The following is a 20,216-nucleotide window of genomic DNA, read 5'->3' as shown; positions in this document are numbered from 1 at the left end:
CAGCTGTGCTTGGTCGTCTTTGTTGTATTTTTTTATTTCATGAGTCACCAAATGTTTTCAGTACTTGAAAAGCCTGGACTGCATGAATGCCAGTTCAGCATCTGCACTCCTCTAACTTTGAAACTGTGTTGTTATAAAATATTATATACATTATATATTATATACAAACTATATATAGTTTGAGCACCGTCCTGCTGAAATATATCTGCATTGGTGCATCTGTCGCTCTAAAACCTGTATATACCTTTCAGCCTCTCCAGATGTGCAAGCTGCCCATTCAGTTGACACTAATGCACCCCCATAACATCAGACATGAAGGCTTTTGAACTGAGCCCTAATAACATGTAGAATGGTCCCTCTTGTCTGGAAGAGGCAGTGTCCATGATGTCTAGAAAGAATTTCAACTTGTGCTTTGTCTGACCAGTTTTCCATGTTGTCCCCATCCATTTTACAAGTGCTTTGGCCCACAAAACGCAGCAACATTTATGAATCGTTCACATACACCTCATTCTCTGCATGTTAGAATTTTAACGTTTAACCATTTGTGGATGACACAGACACAGTGATTTTTTGGAAGTGTTCCTGAGCTCATGCAGTGATTTCAATCACAGAATAATGCCTGGTTCTAATGTAGTACCACCTGAGGGCCCACACATGTTGGTGCACACCTTATTGTCAGAAGGCCCTCTAGTCAGAAAATTAGTTTGGATTTAGTTGATAAATTTTACCCCTAACACTTTTCTGACTAACAGGCCTTCTGACAATCGGGTACCTCCCCAGATGTCTAGTACTGATATTTGGCCGTCAAAGTCTTCATAATTTAATGTTGAGACATTTTTTCTGAAATTGTCTCACGATTTATAGTTGCATTTTTTTTTGCCCAAAGGGGAACCTCAGCTCATCTGTAATTTTCTAGAGATTCCACCTCTTAAAGGTGTTCTTATAGCCAGTTGTTCCTGAACTGTTGCCAATTAACCTTAATTAGCTGTAAAATGTTCCTCCTGCTGTCTCTCTTTGGTACTACTGAGTTTTCCATCCTTTTGTTGCTCTGCACCAAATTCTTGGAGATTGTTAATATTCTTATTGTATACATTTGATGTTTTCTCTGTTCTATCATGAATAAAATATGGCTGAATCACTGTTTGAATCTACATTACCCAGCATCCCAATATTATGGAATAAGGGTTGTGAAACACATGGCTTTGTGTTAAAATACAGCCAGAAAAGAAAGGAGAAGGACATATTTTAATATAAAAAATTAGCGCTTTATAAAAACAGAAGACAGGTTTGCATCCTTAGTGTATATGTGGTTATAGTACCATTGTTTATATCACAAAAAGGGAAGGCAATAATATAGTGGAGGTATGCAATGCAATGATTTCAGCATCTACACAGAGGAAGAGAAACTACTGTGTTTCTTTTATCACAGGATAAAACATGTTCTGCAGTGCAGTGGTCATATCATGGGACAAACAAAGTAAAAAGTACAGAACAGCACAGCGGGGGTCCAGAGAGGGAAACAGAGGTGGGAGAGGATTATACATCAGCAACTGGGCTACAGTGGGTGAAATGAATGAAAAATACATCTTAAGTGAACTGTATTAGTTAAAAGTGGAAAACTTTACAATCTCAAACCACTCTTATGCACTTGTAAACTTTGATACCTCAAACCTTAACATTGTGTCTTTCGTTGCATTTACAATAAACTCCCTGAACAATACAGCTAAAAAAGTTTCTAAGGCTTATTGACCTTAAGGCACTTAAATCAAATACAGAAACTTTTGTATCATTGTGAGCAATTTGACTAATATTTAGTGGTCAGTAAGAACAGATGATGATCAAAAAATGCACTTAAACACACTTGAGTATCCTCTGTATCTAATAATACTGATATTTTGTACAGATATTGCCCTGCACCAGAAGCCCCCTATGTGTGCTGTAAATCCTTGGATGGAGTGAAACACTATTGTTATCAGTGGAGAAGGGACATAATCCAGCTAAGACAAATTAAGTCATGAAACAAAAGACGTGACAAATTTGTTGTAATTTTGGTGCTGGGCTGATACCCATACTTCACTGTAGCTCTGCATGTTGCTCTTGAAAGTGCTTTATTAATGAATGAACCTGATAAAAGACTGGATGTGTAGTTCTGTTTATCATTCATCCTCTGAACTGTGTAATTTTTAGGTGGGTTGCAGGGATGGTGGAGCCTATCCCAGCTACGATCAGAGGCCTAGTTTTGTTTTTAAGTCTAATTTTGTTGCTTAAAAAGATTAAAAGATACTTCTAAACAGACTTACGCAATGTGCTCATAAAGGTAAACAGGCTAATGATAGTCATACTGATTGTCTGCCTCATCCCTTCTCTGTATCTGCTCTTCTTGTCAGTCTAACAGGACAGTTTCAACCCAAAAAAACAGCAATAACTTGACACATTTAGGGCATCTGTGGAGGAAACATAGTGGACAGGGACACAAGAGAAGTGGATGACTCAGCCTTTGCAACATATTTGCATTTCTTCTAGTTATATGAAGTTCACAGACACCATACTCTGTTTTTCTTGTGTCAGAAATCCAGATCCAACTCCTCCGGCGGCAACTTCTGCAGTGAGCTTGTTGTTTCTTCACGGTATGGTTTCATACGTTTGGTCACCAGCTTGAGGTTGGTCTCATGTAGGATAACTTGGGTCAAGTATTTCTCTCGTTTGATTTGTTCTTTGACAGTATATGGGACATCAGGGATCACGTAGGACAGGATGAACTTGGTGAAGTAAACAACGTGCTGTGAAGAGAATAAAAGATGTTTATTGGTGTTTTTTAATCAAAGGAAGGGAGTGTAGCTGACTGTATTAACACTTCTGTTACTGTACATTTGTTATTATGAATGTCATTAGTTTTTTTTAGTTTCAGGGAGATTTTTTGTGATCATACCCACCTCTACAACAATTATAAAAGCCATTTTGGCAGCAATCACATGCCAGTAGCGGACATTGTATTCATACTGCCGGTAGTGCCCAGGAGGATACCGAAAATCTCTATACCTAAAAAAAATACACAAATACATAAGTAATTACATACATCCCTTTCAAAACAGGCTACTTAATTTCACATTAAACCAAAAGTAAAATTAATCACTGTGTAGAAAAACAGACTTTTCTAAATGAATGAAAGCTTGGGTGAAGACTACCTGCAGGTGGCCATGTTGTACGATGAGCTCAAGGGCCTGCTTTGTTCAGGGAAGTCGCTGATGTTGAATATAGACAGGGAGCTGTTGATGTAACCTGCCATGGTGTGATTATCACTGTCTCCGTATGGGTACACAGAAAATGACCAATAGTAGACCAAACGTGGAATCATGTCTGATGTAAAAGCGATGATCATGGCCTGTTAAAACATCAGGACAAGTCAGTTTAGTCACAATCACCTTGTTACACTTTGGCTGTTCACAACCAACTGAAGATCATAGGAGCTACAAAAAGGATTCATTTTTTTACAGATTTAGATTAGGTATCATTACATTCGTTGGTGTTGCTTACATTTGTTGCTACTGCCAAGATGGCGACACCTTGGAGAATGGGCTGCCAAGCTCCTATATGCTGCGCTTTCTCTGGCACCATGCGACGAAACTGAGTGGTGATTTTCCAAGCATCGACTCGAATCTCAAACAGGTTGTTGACCAGAGCCAGAACCGGAGCCAGTGGAAAGGAAGCCACAAAAAGGGTCACAAAGCCAAACTGGATGACTGGAAGAGGCAAGACGGAAAGTATTCTCAGACATCAGCTACAACAGTGACTTAAGTAAATTTAATCATCTATGGATTTAAGAGGATCTCGTTGCAGAAATAGAGGATAACTAACGTGTTGACCCTTGGGGAATCACGTGTTCTAGATCCTCTGATACAGTTCATTCCTTTCCTTTCTTGGTAAATTCCACTGGCATTTTCAGTTGAATACCCTCTCAGCTGGCATGTCTGTTTCTGCACATGAAATTTGACACCATGGCAATGTGGCCCTATTGTTTATCTGTTGCTAGGTAACCCACTTCAATTATGATTCTATGATTCTGGGCATAGCAACGTGATTGGCCATTGGGAAGCCACTGTATTCCAAAATTACTAATATCTCCCAAAATATTGGTCCTATCAACTTGCTGTTTTTGCTAGTCTCTTCCTTGACCAAAATTACATAAATATGCCAAACTGCAGCAGTCAACGCTTTCCAGATTTTGTGTGATGCATGAGACACACAGACAAAGTCCCCTTCCCTTTTATAATATAGGATATTCAAAATTATATTTTAATTACTATATAAAAACCTGAAAAAAAATTATTGTGTTTTTGTCATAATAGAAACAGCTATTTAGCTTTACAGAGGAAGACAATCACCTTTGATGACTCTAATGCAGTATTGCCATGTTTATACAGTAGCTGACAACTGAATTTTTCTCCCAATTTTTTCTATTTCTTAGTGGTTGCCATCTACCATTAAAGGTGTATTACTGCTACCTATCATATTTGACTGTAAATCATTATTATCCACCTTAACGGGGGATAACAGCCAAAACAAACACCACCATCTCACCTCTGCCAAAAACAGATGAGAGGGGTTTCTGTAATAGATGTCACTTAATTTTACACACTGAACCTTTAAAGATATAAATTCCCTAAAACTCTAAAGCTCAGTAACAGTAACTAACAAGTTTAAACATACAAATTATTCTATCACTAAGTAAATACTGCAGTTCTGTATTTAGTGAAGAAGGAAGAGCATGAATAATTGTTTGGTTGATCACTTGACAGCACAGATGACTGAAGTGACTAATTTAACAAGTTTTATGTTTCATGTCATTGTGATTTGGAAGTAATGTTTATGGCATTGTTTCTTCCCAAGTGTTAAGGAAAGTTTGAAAAAAGTGTTATAATGTATTAAAAAAGTTAAATGCATGCTTGTATCACATCCACTTGATGGTTGCTCAGTTTTTGTTTATTATTATGTTCGTTTGGGTTGATGGTACGTATTAAGAATAAAATCATGGCTAATTGACTTAAATGAGCTTGATATTTCAACTTGGAAAAATTTAAAAAATGCCTGTCCCTATTATTAAGAAACTCTGTTCTGGCTGTGTTAACCTCAGCCTTACCTTGAGCCAGCCTCAAAAATGTCAGACCTGGCTTATACAGATAAGATTAGGTCAGATTAGATTGCATTATATTACATTTTATTGTCACTGAACATGATACAAGTGCAAGGCAAAGAAATGCAGACAAAGGCAACTTGTAATTGATAAGAAATACTTAAAAACAATGTGTATGTCTAGAATAGGTGATAAAACCATGTGTGCAGCTGTAAACGTATCAGACAAATGGGGACAGAAGAAGATATTTCCCTCTTACCCATCTCAAGATACTCATAGAAAAGTCCTAGTTTTGAAATGGGCTGAAGCTGGTAGTCCTGTTCCCATCGAGGAAGTCCACTATTTGAGGGCATGCTCTTGCAGTAGCGGAAAAGGACATTCTTCACCCACCTGTGGAGAGGTGGACATGTAGACATGACTGAGTTTGACAGAAGTGTTGGTATAATTTACGATATTAACTCAGTGGCATTGAGCCGCGAAAATCGTTGTAGACTCCTAATACTTACGGTAACAAAACCTCTTGGATGTTATTCCAGATCGCTTTCCCTCCCATGATGATAGAAAGCTGAGTAGTCAGTTCAATCAGACAACCACCAGGATCACACTGGCAGAGCGAGACAATCAGTCATGGTGAGGAATAAAACAAGCAAGTTGAGAACACAGATGTAACACATGAGCAGCAAACATGTACCTCCTCATTCCTGTATTTTCCTAAGAGATAAACAGGCTGTCCAGGAAAACCAACTGCTTTTCCTTTAGCAAAAGCGATGTAGAAACATGAGGAATAATAGTTGACAAACTGAAAAAGGAACATCTTCAGAGTCAAGCTGTTCTCATAGTCTGTCTTCGTGCGTGGAAGCTCTGTTGGTTAAAAAGAAAAGAAAGTGGTTATGTTTTCAACAGCAACCACTTAACTGGCTTGTCCCACTGTCTGGTCTTATGTCTGTTTTGTCCCACTGTCTTGTCTCGTCCTGTCCCTGTACACTTTCATCTATATAACCCCTCCGTCTATGTATATGTATACATGCAAAAATGGATGAACATGTGATTATAAAGTTTGAGATTGTTACTTAAACACAAGCTGTAATTAAAAATAAAGTTGTCCTCTGAGGAGGGGTGGTGGTGGTGGGTTTAAAAAAATAAGAAAGAAAGAAAGAAAGAAAGAAAGAAAGAAAGAAAGAAGAACTTAAAATTAAATGAAGTTATGTTATCGGCAGAAGTATTAAGGCACATCAGGAAAATAACAATCTGAGAATCTATTCACTTTTACACTATGAGATAAACCTACATTCTAGAGCCACACAGTCAGAGGTATGCTTCTGTAATCTGCTGCTGCATAATTTACATTCTATTTACATATCATTTACACACTGTTTTTAATTAGTATTTTATACAATGCATGCACAGTATTGATAATTCATCACACTGACTTCACATGATTCTGTTGGGTTTCTGTAAATTGACTTAGAGTCTGGTTTTGACCAACTCTATATATAAAGTGTCAAGAGATAACTTTTTTGTGATCTGGCGCTATATAAATAAAATTTGATTGATTGAGTGATTTAATTGGTTTTCCCCTGTAAGTCGCTTTGGAAAAAAGCGTCTGCCAAATGCGTAAACATAAACATAAACATAAACATGAATTGTGTATGAACAAGTGATGTGTACTGAATAATGTATGAATGTATAATACAGTTCTATTTCAGCACATAACAGTTATTAACCAGATTCTACCCAGATCTTTTTATACTTCTAATTTATAGTGTACAGTGTATAGTGTTTGGTCTTATGTTACATTTCTCTTTACTCATGTTTGCTGTGGTATTATATTGTTACTGAATGTGTGTCATGCTGCTGCTACACTGTAATTTCCCAGTTTGGGATAAATAAAGTCCATCTGTCCATTCATCCATCTGTCTGTCCGTCCGTCCATCTCTCTCTCTCTCTCTCTCTCTCTCTCTCTCTCTCTCTCTCTCTCTCTCTCTCTCTCTCTCTCTCTCTCTCTCTCTCTCTCTATCTATCTATCTATCTATCTATCTATCTATCTATCTATCTATCTATCTATCTATCTATCTATCTATCTATCTATCTAATGTATTGAAGTTCTGTATGTTACATTAATGTACTAATGCCATTATATACAACCGGACCAAAAAAAGTCCCCACCTGGATTTAACTAAGCAAATAGGCAGGATCTTCCATTGGATAATAACTGCAGTGATGAATGTGTTTCAGTTCTTTAACTCTAACTGATGCAGTGAGCAGTTTCTCATTTCTTAAACATCCATCAGTTTGATAGAGAGCATAAAGATTGAACTGTGTTTCATCGAAAAAGGGTCACGGGGTCTGATGAGTCCACACTGACCCTGTTCCAGAGAAACGGACAGAGGCAGATAAAATGATTACCCATCATGCCTAGTCTATGTTCCTGTACAGAGTTATGATCTGGGATTGATTCAGTTGGTCAGGTCTACAGTCACGGAAAAAATTATTAGACCACCCTTGTTTTCTCCAATTTCCTGTTCATTTTAATGCCTGGTACAACTAAATTTACATTTGTTTGGACAAATATAATGATAACAATAAAAATAGCTCATAACAGTTTAATTTCAAAGCTGATATCTATCCATTTTCCATGTTTTCTTGATAATAACCAAAATCACTTCAGTTCTTACATCAATATCTATGGCATTGTACTGCCAAAAACAGTGCTTTTAGGCATTCCATGTTTTCTTTTCTGTCTGTTTTAGCCACATGATACACACAGGAGGTAGTACTTGATTGCATAACCATTGTTTTTGATGACTTTTGATGGTCTAATAATTTTTTCTGCGACTGTAGGTTCAGCAACATTATGTGTACAGAAAATGAAGGACATAAATGCTGATCCATGTTGATTTCTATAATCAAAGCTAAAGGCAGCGGAACAGAATGTCAGAGTGTGAGACATTCGGCTACGTATTCCAGCTATGTCGCCCTGAAACTCAGCCTGCTGAGATACTATTATATGAACACACACACACCAAAGTCAGTGATCCAGATGGCGACTCGCTCATAGAGAATGTTGAGGATCATGATGACGACAAAGCTGATGAGGGAAGCTGTGACGGAGGTGGCCATCTGAGGTGTCACATACTCCTTTAAAGGCTCCAGACCCTCCAGCTCCTCATTCCTGAGCCTTGTGGAAAAGGCAAAGAAAGCGGCCAGGCGGTACACAGTGATGGCCACGATGGACGCCAGGATCAACAGAATCTAAAAGATAGAAAACCATTGAAAGGATTTTAATTTTATTCTGAAATTCAAAACTCGAATATAAACTAAGATTAAAGTAGTGTTTATTTTATTTACCCAGAACAGGACCGTCCCAATTCCTATGGACACTCGCATACATCGCCCACATTCTGTATAAGGCACTTTCTCCTTCACCTAAATCACAAGCACATAAATGGCAGGATTTGAAACTAGAACAGGAAACAGGAAACATTTAAGCAAATATTTTCAAGTGATCTTAATCCATTTTGTGAGTATAGCTGTAAAAGATAATTAAATTAAATAATTAAATTTTGTGTGATATACCCCTGTGACAGGGTTTTTCCTCTCATAGATACACTTGGCTTCATATTCTGGACGAGACGGCTCTTCCTGTTCCAGAAATTCCACAGTGTCCCACTCATACTCCAACTCCGCCTGGTAACGCTTCCAAAACTCCAGGAACAAAGTTACTAGCGGGAGGAAATGAGGAGAAACAGGAAAAACAGACTGTGACTGTGAGAGAGAAAGAAACTGGCTTCTGTATTATTCCCATGACAAAATGTGCACAGCATTGAAAATATGAGGAATATGTTTTGTTAAATTCACTGAAGAGAAAAACTTCAAATGGAGGAGAAAAACCTACCCCAAATCGACATAAAAACTGCAAACACTAGGGTTCCAAAGTTATCAAATATACAAAGTTTCTAAAAAAAAAAAGAGGAGAAAAAAAGAAGTAAAATAAGAAACACTGAGGTGAAATTGTCACATACATGCAAATCAATACAACTGTCACACAGCAGCAGCCATGAACACACATTTAAATATGTAAAGACGGGAACCGTTCTGTTTTCAACACTACACAAGTCTCAGAAAGAATAGGATGGTACAGCTCTCACTTTGGAAGCTTCACAGGTGCTGTTTAACCTCCAGTATTTGCAGTCTTTGTCACACTGTGGGCACATCACAATTTGGCCTCCAATGTCAGGATCACACACCTCTTTGCTGCAGTTTTTGGAACACAGAACAATTGAAAAAAAACTTAACTGCAGCTGAACATGACTCTTTAAATATGTGAATATGTTTAACAGTTTGTGTCCATTTTGGACTGGACAGCATACCTCCAGGTGCTGGTTTCTTGAGTCTTATATCCGTAAATGAAACAGCCCAGTCCTACAACAGCCGCCAGAGTCAACATTATTGTGTAGAAACCCAACCAGGCAAAGTAAATGCCAATCTTTTCCCCATAATACTTTCTGTGGAGAAAACAGATTTTTCCACCATTCACTAGAGGCTTTTTAAACAAATCCTGTTTGCAAGGACAAAGATAAAAAGTGTTTTTCTTCTGGTCAAACCCAGTGGGAATAGAACTACTAACAAACAAACCGTGTTTATTCATTATTTCTGTGAGGAGAAAATAAAAGCTCGCTGTCACCTTATGAGGTCCAGTGGTTGCATCTTGTAGAAGCTTTTGGGATGAGCCCATTCCTGATACAGTAGATACCTCTCATTGGGACAGCCTTCTTCTTTGGAAGGGACATTAAATCTGCACTGAAAAAACCAACGACAACAAACCTCAGACAAAGGAAACAGCACAATAGTTTTTAAACCGAAAATTTAAAAAAGCCTAAAAAAAACAAAACAAAAAAACAAACATTTTAAGCATCCTAACTTACATCATGGAGGGGATAGGCAGCTTTGTACACACCACCGTCCAGCAGTTTTGTGATGCCAAACTTCTTTGTTTTCCCTCGTATTTCATACGGGGCACGGCTCAGGATGTAAAAAGCCTGGAAAAAGAAAGAACAGCTTCACCTACTGACCCTAAAGGGGCGGTCATCAGAGCACAGGGTGTTTTCTAATTAACACGAATGTAAGAGATGTGGGTAATCTCTACTGCAACATCATGAGATGACTTACCATCCTGCTCCTCATGGATGGAGTGAAAAACATGTCCTGGTCCTTTATGTAGAAGTACTCCAGGCGGTCTTTCTCGAAAGGGGCAGTGAAGAACTCTGTCTCTTTGCTGATCAGCTCCTCATCAGGGTAGAATTTCTTGGTGATGCACGAGAGGAAGTTCCATGGGGATGGGCGAGAGGACAGGTCATTGGGCTGGATTGGAACTTTGATGTGCAGGACCTCTGCATAGGTACACAGCATATCCCATGGCATATGGATCTTGACAAACATAAGCTTTTCATCTATTACCTGCAGAACACAGAGGGGGAGGATGGTTTAATAACACAAAAAGCATTAAGGGCAATCAAAGGCTTGAGGGCAGGTCACTTACAGATCGAGTTGCCTCCAGTTCCATTCCCATCTTCATCAGACTGGCCTCAAAGTACTCTCGACGTGTCTAGACAGAAGAACAGTGGAAATGTCTTTCATTAATGTCTTTCATCCTCCTCTCTGGATGTTGTGTTTTACTCTGGATACAGAAAACAGTTAAGTCCTCTGCACATGTCAATCAACAGGCACAATTAATATAATACCAGTTATTCTGTTATTAATATAATAAATGAGTGTTTTGATGGCATCATCAAAGTAATTATGATAAAATGATTACTGCTGATTATTTTTTGACTACTTTTCTAACAAATGATTTTAACAGGGAAATAAAGATGAAAACATATATATTTTAACAAACATTATGCTGCAATGTCAGAAAGAAAATATTGTTGAATTTCAACAGATACATTCAGTCTACAAATATTTGGACAGTGATGCACATTTTGTAAATTTGCTTCAGTACACCATCCCAGTGGATCTGAAATGAAGCAATCAAGATGTGACTGAAATGTGCAAAAAATAAAATAAAATAAATAAATAAAAATTATATATATATATATATATATATATATATATATATATATATATGTATATATATATATATATATATATATATATATATATATATATATATATATATATATATATATATATATATATATATATATATATCCCTGAGGAGAACAGAGCAAATCCAATCTGACCTCAACCACCCGCTCAACTGTGAGTTGCTCCCATCAGGTCAAAGGTTTAGTCTGCCTAAATGTAGGACAACAGAGATAAAAACTCCTTTGTTCCCATAGCCACTTGTATTTTGAATAGCAGTTTATAATTTTATTACTGTATTTCTGAATCATCTGAACCGTGTTTCAGTAACTGTTATGTGATGTGGTGTATTTTTGTCCATGTTTTCATGTACTGATGGCAGTAAAGAGAATTACCCCTCGGGGATAATAAAGAGAGAATAAAGAGATTTTTAATTATTAGTTACTGTACCTGATTATATTTAATTGAATTAATAAGAACTGTTAAACATAAATAGTTTCTCCTTACCACTGTCAAAGTCACAGCTTACATACAAACATAACAGTGTTTAATGTACATGAATCTAATCAGTCGTAGACAAAATCATGCACACATAAAAAATGACACAACAAAGCCACCGTGAACACTAGTCATGTTTGGACATGTGCCTGAATGTGGTCCTTATTTACCTTTTACATCGAGATAATGAGTGAAAATACTACCAGCATGTCAGACCAAGTACCCAGACAGGTTTGTGTTTGGCTGAGGTTATGCCATCAAATAAAGTGCTCTTCAACGGAACACTACTGTTTCAGTGTTTTCTTTATAAAGCACAGATCACACAGAACAGAACACTACTTACGCAGTTAAAGGGAAGTGCACCATAAGTATGATAAGTAAGTAAGTAGCTCACTAACATATAATGAATATATATAATTTTGTTACAACAGTTTTTACACTTAGTTACTGGTATCGGTTATTTGGATTAGTTGAGATTCTGACTTCAACGTGTCACCTGTCCACATATTTACTTTACACTGTTATGTCAGTTTCATGCCAGTGAATTCCTTAGATGGCCTGTTGACAAAGAAAAAGACAAATACCATTTGTTTATTTTAACCAGCCTATTCATGACATGAAAAATAATTAATTGCAAGAAGATAAAGCTAGGTATACCATGGAACTGTATTTTGAAGTAAATTATGCATTAGTTGATGCTACCTGAACCCCACCCAGAACCAGAGCAAACGGAATCAAACTGAGGAACTTTTGCAACTCTCATGTGACCCAGGAAAGAAAACAAAGCAAGGGAGTGCCTGGTAGAGACTGTTTTATCCCTCTGTGGATTTAGTTTGATTTGGGACGATGAATGAGGAGTTGCCTCAAACTAAGTCAATCCACAGTGAAGAGCAGCCTTACAACAGCCTTCTACCTTTATTTCTTCTGTCTGTGAGTTGAGAATAATGACATCTGTTCACTGCTACTGCAAAGATTTTTCCAGATTTTTTTCATTTCTTAAAAGACAAATTGTAAATGTTCTCCTTTCAAAACCACTGTCTTGCAACACTGTAGGTGAATCTCTACATGATCTGAAACTATCCCACACTGGAAAACCTATTGTGAAAGTCACAGATGGCAACAGCTACAAAAAGACGTTACTTCATGTCTATGTTTGGGTTGTCTGTGGTTTGTTGTTGCACTTCTTTGAAGCCGGGACTTACACAATACCAGTCTAAAGGGTATGCAAACCCCAAGTAATCCAGTCCTTTTTACAGTCTTTAGAAATGTCACTCCAGAGTCAAGTGGGAATTATAAATCTGTTCATCTGTTAATTAGGAGTTCTTTAATTTGGTCATCATCTCTACCTGCAAATTATCCCATTTTATAAAGTACTGGGCCTTTACTACATATGTAATATATACTGGAAGTAACTAAAGCACTCTCTGCATCATCAGGGTGTCCACAGATATCAGACACTGAAATGTAATGCCTCTAAAGATGTTCTTAAAGAACTGTAACCACATTTTTGGATAAACATCACATAGGAATATGATAATAAGAAAGTAACAGGATGAAGAGGAACTATATTTTACCAGCAGATGAGTAAGTATGTTTGTGATGATGTAAACAGTTTTAAGAATAGTTATAGACCAGTAGACAATCTGGCCTGTCTCTTACAAGAGGAGTTGAAACTATTGATTGATAAAGCAACTAATGACCTGTGTGTTTTCATTTGGATATTCTTGGCAGACTTTAGCAGGTCTACATGAGGAGCTCATACACTTCATTTCCACCACATCTTTCATGGAAACTTGCCAGCAGCTCCATTGAGCGAGAGGTGTTTTGAGAGATTGCAAAGGACAGCAAGGTGATGGGATATTAAAAATGCATGGTCAGATGGTTCTTATTCTGGAAAGTAAACATCAAATCAAAGACTGTGCCCATCGGCTTTGCGTATACGGCGCTGATCTTCATTCACTGTCACGTATTGTCTACCATCTATCCTGTTGCAAATAAAGACTCCCTTTACAAATAACAAAGAGTCAATAAGGGATGTGTGCCTGAAATACACACTGATCATAATGATTAATAAGCGTTTTATATCTCAATATAGAGTTCAGTGTGCAATAGACAACAAATATGTTAAATATATATATATATATATAAGCCTGTCAAGTGGTGTAGTGGTTTAGACATATGCTTGGCAATTTGGCACCACCAAACTAGCCGCTGATTCGCGACCAGCACCGGCTCTATTAAGAATCTCATTGCTCAGTACTGCTGCATATATTACACTAAACTTCTTGTGATGGTCATACAATATTTTAGGGGTAATCGTCCTCAGCTCAAGTCTTGTTGGATTTCATCTGTTTGCATTGAATAACATTAGTTTTAGTGTAGTATCCTCAATCAGATTAAGGTCAAAAACATACTTAAAATAAACAGAAACTACCTTGCGCCTCTGGAAGGTGTGCCTCTTCTCAAACTCCTTCTCCTTCTTTTTCTCCTCATCTTCATAGACAAGGATGTAGTCAATCCGTCTGACACCATCATTGAAGAACAAGCTGTCCGGTTTGTCGTTAAACTCTGCCTGGGGGCAAAAAAGAAGTTCTTCAGGTAAATCCACAGGCTCAAATTCAAACTCCTCTTCCTCCATGGTTTCATACATTTTAAACTGAGTATAAGTCAGTGAGGGCACTGTCTTTTTCTCAGAGACACTGTGAAATACTGACCTTGCACAGGCTATTTACCAATGATCCAGACCATGCAGGTGAAGTGGGAGGAGACAACACTTTAATACACACCCTTTCTTCTCTCTGTGTTGCCAGTTATTGTATATACACTGCCCGACCAAAAAAAGTCACCAGCGCTGGACCGCCTTTAGCTTTGATTACTGAATGCATTCTCTGTAGCATTGTTTGCCATGTATCTCTTATGCAATGTGACAATAAATGCAACATTTGTTTACGTCCACAGTACTGTGCCTCACATTCCGAATAATCCCAATGGGGTTCAGGGCTGGACTTTGTGGAGGCCAATCCATGCGTGAAAATTGTTTGTCTCAGGCTCCTGAAACACCCTTTGACAATTCTGCACCTGATAAATCCTGACGTTGTCATCTTGGAATATGTCTGTACCATCAGAGAAGAAAAAAATCCACTGATGTTCAGGTGTGGTCATTCAGTATATTCAGGTATTTAGGTGATCTCATTTTAGAGACACAATGCTGCTGAACCTAGACCTAACCAACTGAAGCAACCCCAGATCATAACACTGCCCCCACAGGCTTGTACTGTAGGCATTAGGCATGATGGGCAATCACTTCATCCATGTCTCTTCTCACTCAAAAAAAGGGTCAATCTGGACTCATCAGACCACATGACATTTTTCCACTGAAACACTGTCCAATCTTTATGTTGTCTATTAAACTAATGGTTGTTGTAGAAATGTGAAGCTACTCATTAAATCAGTTAAAGGGGTCATATTTTGCTAAACCCACTTTTATTAGTCTTTAGTTCATTTATTTGTGTATTTGGACCCTAACATTTCAAAAAGTTTGAATTTGAACCCTCCAGGTGCTGCAAAGATATCTTTATATTCATAATGGCAAAAATCGAGTGGATTTCTACAACCCATTTTAATTCTTTCCTAATTTGTTAGGTCTATAACTAGTTATGTCACGACATTTGCACATGTAAGGTCAAGACTTCCAATGAACATTTCTCCGACATAATTACGACATAATTGTTTATCAGCAGCAGCGGTTGTAGTCTGTGCTGAAAATATGTCCAAACTTTGAACTGACTACCTAAAATGTTCAATTGTTGGTGTAACAGGACAGAGCAGCACAGTCAACAAACCTGGAGGGGGTGGGGCCTGAAGTGGCTCATTTGCATTTAAAGGGCCAGTGCTCAAAACAACCTTTCTGCTGTCATTACTAAGAAATAGGGTTGAAGATGGACTTGTGGAGTTGAATTAATGAAGAATTCAGACCCAAGCATAGCATTTACAGTTTATGTTGACCACAGAGAAATGTTTTAAAATGCATAATTCCATTTAAAAAAAAAAAAGCAAAATATCACTCACAGAACTTATTTCCAGCTAAAACTTATTAATGACTGCAGTAATTCTCTAATGGAAGGATCTAAACTGTTTGCTTAGTTAAATTGAAGTGGATACTTTTTGGCAAATATATTACTTTTAGGTTCTTGAAGACACATGCAGAATGTAAATTACATCCATAAGCTCCCACTAATTAATCAGTGCAAAAAGTAGGCCTAAATTAAAACAATCAATCAATCAATCAATCATGGTATAATCCACAGATATCACATATTTGATTTCTACCAGAAGATTATGTTGACTCACCTGATGTGCTTTAGCTACTGTCGATCCTTCTTTAATAGAGTGATATGTTGGTAAGAACTCCTCTGGGTAAACTGTGGAGAAAAAAAAGCCATACTATGAATGAACATACACAGGTGGCAACAACTTGAACAGCACATTGTAAAGCCAAAATATTGGATTCTTATTAATATTATCATAATACAAGTGGTGATTCTAATTATGTTGCCATATTGGATTTGGCTGTAATCCATCTAGGTTTATTGTTCAGTTGTCTTTATAAATGGGCAGAGTTTGTTAACTGTGGCTTAACGTGTCAGGTCGGGTTAGGTTAGGGTGTTCTTAAGTAATCATTAGTCTAATCCCTTTTTATTATATCCTCTTTTGCTGTATGCTGTGACTGACAAGGATTTATGTATCTATGACTATTGTTAAAATTATGAAAATGATTGATTATTCTAATAGGTAGCTTTTTGAACTAACTTTATTTATTCATACAGTTCTAATAAATCAGGACAAAGATGTTCTGCTTCAGTTATGTTTATTTAATTAGCTGTAACTCAATATCGCTCCACTCTAATGGTTTGACCTTATAGTCTATCAGAAGCTTGTTCCTCCGACAGTCATGCAGTTTGTTCTTTTTTTAAACTGTTTTTGCCCAGCACAATGTTACAACATATCACTCCCTGGAAAAAGAGCCCTGACCACTGAGCGACAATGCTCTGCTCATTACGTCACTGCAGTGTGTCCCCAAAATTTTTACGTGACAGTCGATAGAATTTACTACCACTGCTGACCGCATTACATTTACAAAAAAAAAAGAAAACACTGGTGGAACATCATATTATAAATGCCACTTCTCCCAAGACACCCAGTGCAACATCCAATGTGGAAAGTCCTGTATAATCTTTCCGTATAAAGCATGGCAGTATGAGAGAGCTAAGTAAAGACAGATGTTGTTTTCAAAACAATGTCCCTAGTAACACCGTGGGAGTAACTGTGGACTCAAACATGATTTTCTTTTCACAAATTCTGCTACGAGATAAACTGTGAAAAATCAAACAAAGTTGGTTCTACTTGAAAGTTTCTTCTAAAACATTACACCAGTGATCTAATAAGAGAAGCTAATCCTTACTGACTGTGCCTTAAGGCTTTTCTCGTTATGCAGGATAATATGTAACTGGCTAGAAACTGTCTGGCTTTTTAATATTCAACTCATGTCAGTGGTGATAAATACAGAAGAATATAAAGAAGGACAGACATGATCTGTTGCTGACTGAAGGGCATGATATCAAAAATCTTTATATTTTCGGCTGTCCCTGTTTTGGTTGTACTAGAATAAATTAAATGTGTAATCCAATCTGGAGAGAGATGAAACCTGACAGAAACATCAAAACAAAGCATATGAAGCCAGTACGGGATCTGCAAATATGATTATTTTGTTGACTCTAAGCCCAACAGTCTCACCACCACCCACACGATGCCACTTCCTCTGTCAGGACATCCTCTGTTAACAACAGGCCTTGATGCGTTGACATTGTATTAGCGTAGCCATCTGGATCACTTCATCCACTTAATAACATTTTTTTTTTTTTTTTTACTGTTATTACAGCATCACAAGCTACAGATGAAAGTGAACATGAATAATTCAGCAGTGATCTGTGCTGAAAAGACTGCCTTACAGCATCTCAGCACAGCCACCTACACAGAAGAACACTCTTAATTTATATTCACATGTGTGCTCTGAGCCTTTTGTGCAGCTGTCTATTGAATGTCACCCAAGTTACAGTTAGCAGCGAGTAGAAGCATGCAGCCCTACCATGTATGTCATTGTGGACAAGAAAGAGTTAAAGGATTGGGAAATCCTTTCCATGAAGTATACGAGTGGGAGCTGACAGCTGTACACATGCTGGAACATTCTTCAAGTATGTGGTGACTATTTTCACGTCTGCTTAAAAGTCAGGATTTCACTCTAGGTAATAGTTGTTGGAGTTTCAGGTTGTAGTGTCTGGAATGTCAGTTATGCATTACACAAAAGAATGACGACACGATATAATCACACCAAACCACCAAGGCTATAAAGTCTGTGAAAGGACCTTAAAAGCTGCATATACAGCAGAAACAATAGTTTTAGTGTATTTTTAAATGTCTTTTTCATCTGGTGATAAACTAATAAGTCATTCATGTCTTTTTAAGATGTGGATGTAATATTATCAACTAATGCTGACTGGACCCCAACTGATGGCATCAGTGGTGAATGAATGACTTATAGTTATGCCCTACATACTGTATTTATACACTCAAATAGTATTACTCTCAATCAACATATTTGAGCATCAGAATTAAAGAGTTTTAATTTCTTGCAAACTTTTGAAGCAGTGCTACATATCTCTAAGTAAGTATTAGATTCTAACAGTTTTTGGCTGAGGTTTAAACGTCATCAGTTCTCTGTTCATAAACAACCAACCCTTTGTCTTCACAGTAACAGCTCTTATGTAAAATTGTGTGCAAAACAGGAATCCCTCTTGTTCGCAGCACACTATGAAGCATCATAAAGTATAAGAAATCCAGACTGTACTTTGGTAGGTATAGCAATAAACTGATGTATATGCTGCTTTGGAGGAATTTAAGTGTCTAGATTTGAAACCAATTTATGATAAAACCAGATTATTAGAGATGATGGCCTAATAGAGAGCAGAAATGTCTCAAGTGTCCTATCACATGGAGATAAATCACGCCGAGCCCACAATCCCACACAATAAGCCCATTAAGACTATTGCTGTGAAAGACAAATGAAAGGTTTCTGTCTCACCAACTTCCTCGTCTACCATGCCCAGCTGGGTGTCTGCCTCCTGCTCCTCTGGGTCGGACACACAGTCCATCTCCAGGATGTCGTGGTTACTCATTGTCCTAATCTGGGATTCAACTCACATCACAGCGAACGCACTTTATCTATTTCACAGGTGTTTTTAGGTAGCTATCCCGTCCTTTGATCATTATCGCTTTGTTTCTCAACATCAATCTGCGCAAACTTTTGGTCAAGTTTGGACTTGAGAAAGAAAAACGGAAACCAGGTGGGTGGGGTCGAAGACGGCGGAGGAGACCAGGGTGGAGCTGTTGTTCAGTCAAATGTGACAGCTCAAGTTACGCCCACTTCACATACTCGACAGAACATGCTAATAAACATTGCTATAACTCATGCAAACCATTAATATAATGTGACAAAGCCTCTGCAATAAAAAGAGTGATAGATGCCAGGGAATCCTAGGAACTCTGTTGAACTTTAGTGGTGGGGAAGTGTTCAGATGGCATCAAACTGGTGAATCATTCGTGGTCTGGATTATTCAGATTCGAAGCATTTCATCAAGAAGGAAGTTGCGGTTGCAGTTTCAGATTTTTATCTCATTTTCAAGTCTCACGTTTGTCTAGTATGTCACTTGAGCGAAGACAACTTTTTAATCCAACATTTCTAGATGTTTCCACATATGAAAGCGAGAAGAAGTGCAGATGTAAAGTTAAGGGTTGAAGTTGGCTCAAACCATTCAAAGATTAAATCATCGTAAACCCTCAAAATATCACAAATCTTTCACCTAAACGCTCATTTGAAGACCTCATTGTGACTATGCTGTAAAGTTTGTTGTTGTTCTGCGGAGCCCGGAACCAATGTCGAGTATCACTTAATTTACGGAAGGAAAATCATGACGGAACGTCACTAGTCATATTTCCGCCAATAACAAACCTGCTAGCTTGAGCATCGGAAAAAGTGTATTGTTTCTGTCAGTTAATATCGTGAGAAGAAAGTTGATCAGGAGGCATTTGCAAGAGGGGTGAATAGTAAATATTTAGTTTAGCCATCACATCAATGTAGTGTTGTTTCTATATTTTCTTTACTGGTTGAAAACGTTGAACAGCAAACAAATGATTCCAGCTAGCGGACTAGTTAGCTAACAGGCTAACGCGGTTGTTAGGGACATGCACCGGGTCGGCGAGTTAGCTTGAAAGATCCGGAGTTATTGCGATATAACATGTCACTGAGACGAACCCGGGCTCCTTTGGTGGTTATATAGCAAGTTCAGTCCGTACAGCTGGCATCAAAGAAGGGAATCATCTGATCCTTAGTTGGAACCGTTAGCTCAGGTTTTGGTGAGTTAACCACACTCTGACAAGCATGACTTGA

At 37.8% G+C, this 20,216-nt stretch overlaps 2 protein-coding genes across 3 annotated transcripts in view; one reads left to right on the top strand and one right to left on the bottom strand.

The window, feature by feature from the left end:
• Window positions 1-1,226: 1,226 nt before the first annotated feature.
• ano6 (anoctamin 6) lies at window positions 1,227-19,140 on the bottom strand. The gene is made up of 20 exons (XM_030148619.1): window positions 18,852-19,140; window positions 16,064-16,134; window positions 14,148-14,285; window positions 10,671-10,736; window positions 10,301-10,588; window positions 10,057-10,170; window positions 9,816-9,931; window positions 9,502-9,636; window positions 9,280-9,385; window positions 9,027-9,087; window positions 8,708-8,853; window positions 8,480-8,557; window positions 8,155-8,383; window positions 5,823-5,992; window positions 5,638-5,735; window positions 5,391-5,521; window positions 3,535-3,740; window positions 3,186-3,382; window positions 2,934-3,039; window positions 1,227-2,780 (listed from the first exon to the last, which is right to left on the bottom strand). Exons 1-20 carry the CDS (start codon window positions 18,943-18,945, stop codon window positions 2,565-2,567), a joined length of 2,766 nt encoding a protein of 921 aa, XP_030004479.1. The 5' UTR covers window positions 18,946-19,140; the 3' UTR covers window positions 1,227-2,564.
• Window positions 19,141-19,759: 619 nt separating this feature from the next.
• ints13 (integrator complex subunit 13) overlaps window positions 19,760-20,216 on the top strand; it is a 9,984-nt gene continuing 9,527 nt past the window's right edge. For both annotated transcript variants that reach the window (XM_030149456.1, XM_030149455.1), the window contains exon 1: window positions 19,760-20,182. The gene's annotated coding sequence lies outside the window, so the exon portion shown is untranslated. The remainder of the gene's footprint in view (window positions 20,183-20,216) is intronic.

The sequence above is a fragment of the Sphaeramia orbicularis genome, chromosome 12 (genome assembly GCF_902148855.1).
Source record: "Sphaeramia orbicularis chromosome 12, fSphaOr1.1, whole genome shotgun sequence".
NCBI lineage: Eukaryota > Metazoa > Chordata > Actinopteri > Kurtiformes > Apogonidae > Sphaeramia > Sphaeramia orbicularis.
Note: the sequence above shows the minus strand (reverse complement) of the source record. Positions and strands in the feature narration are given on the sequence as shown.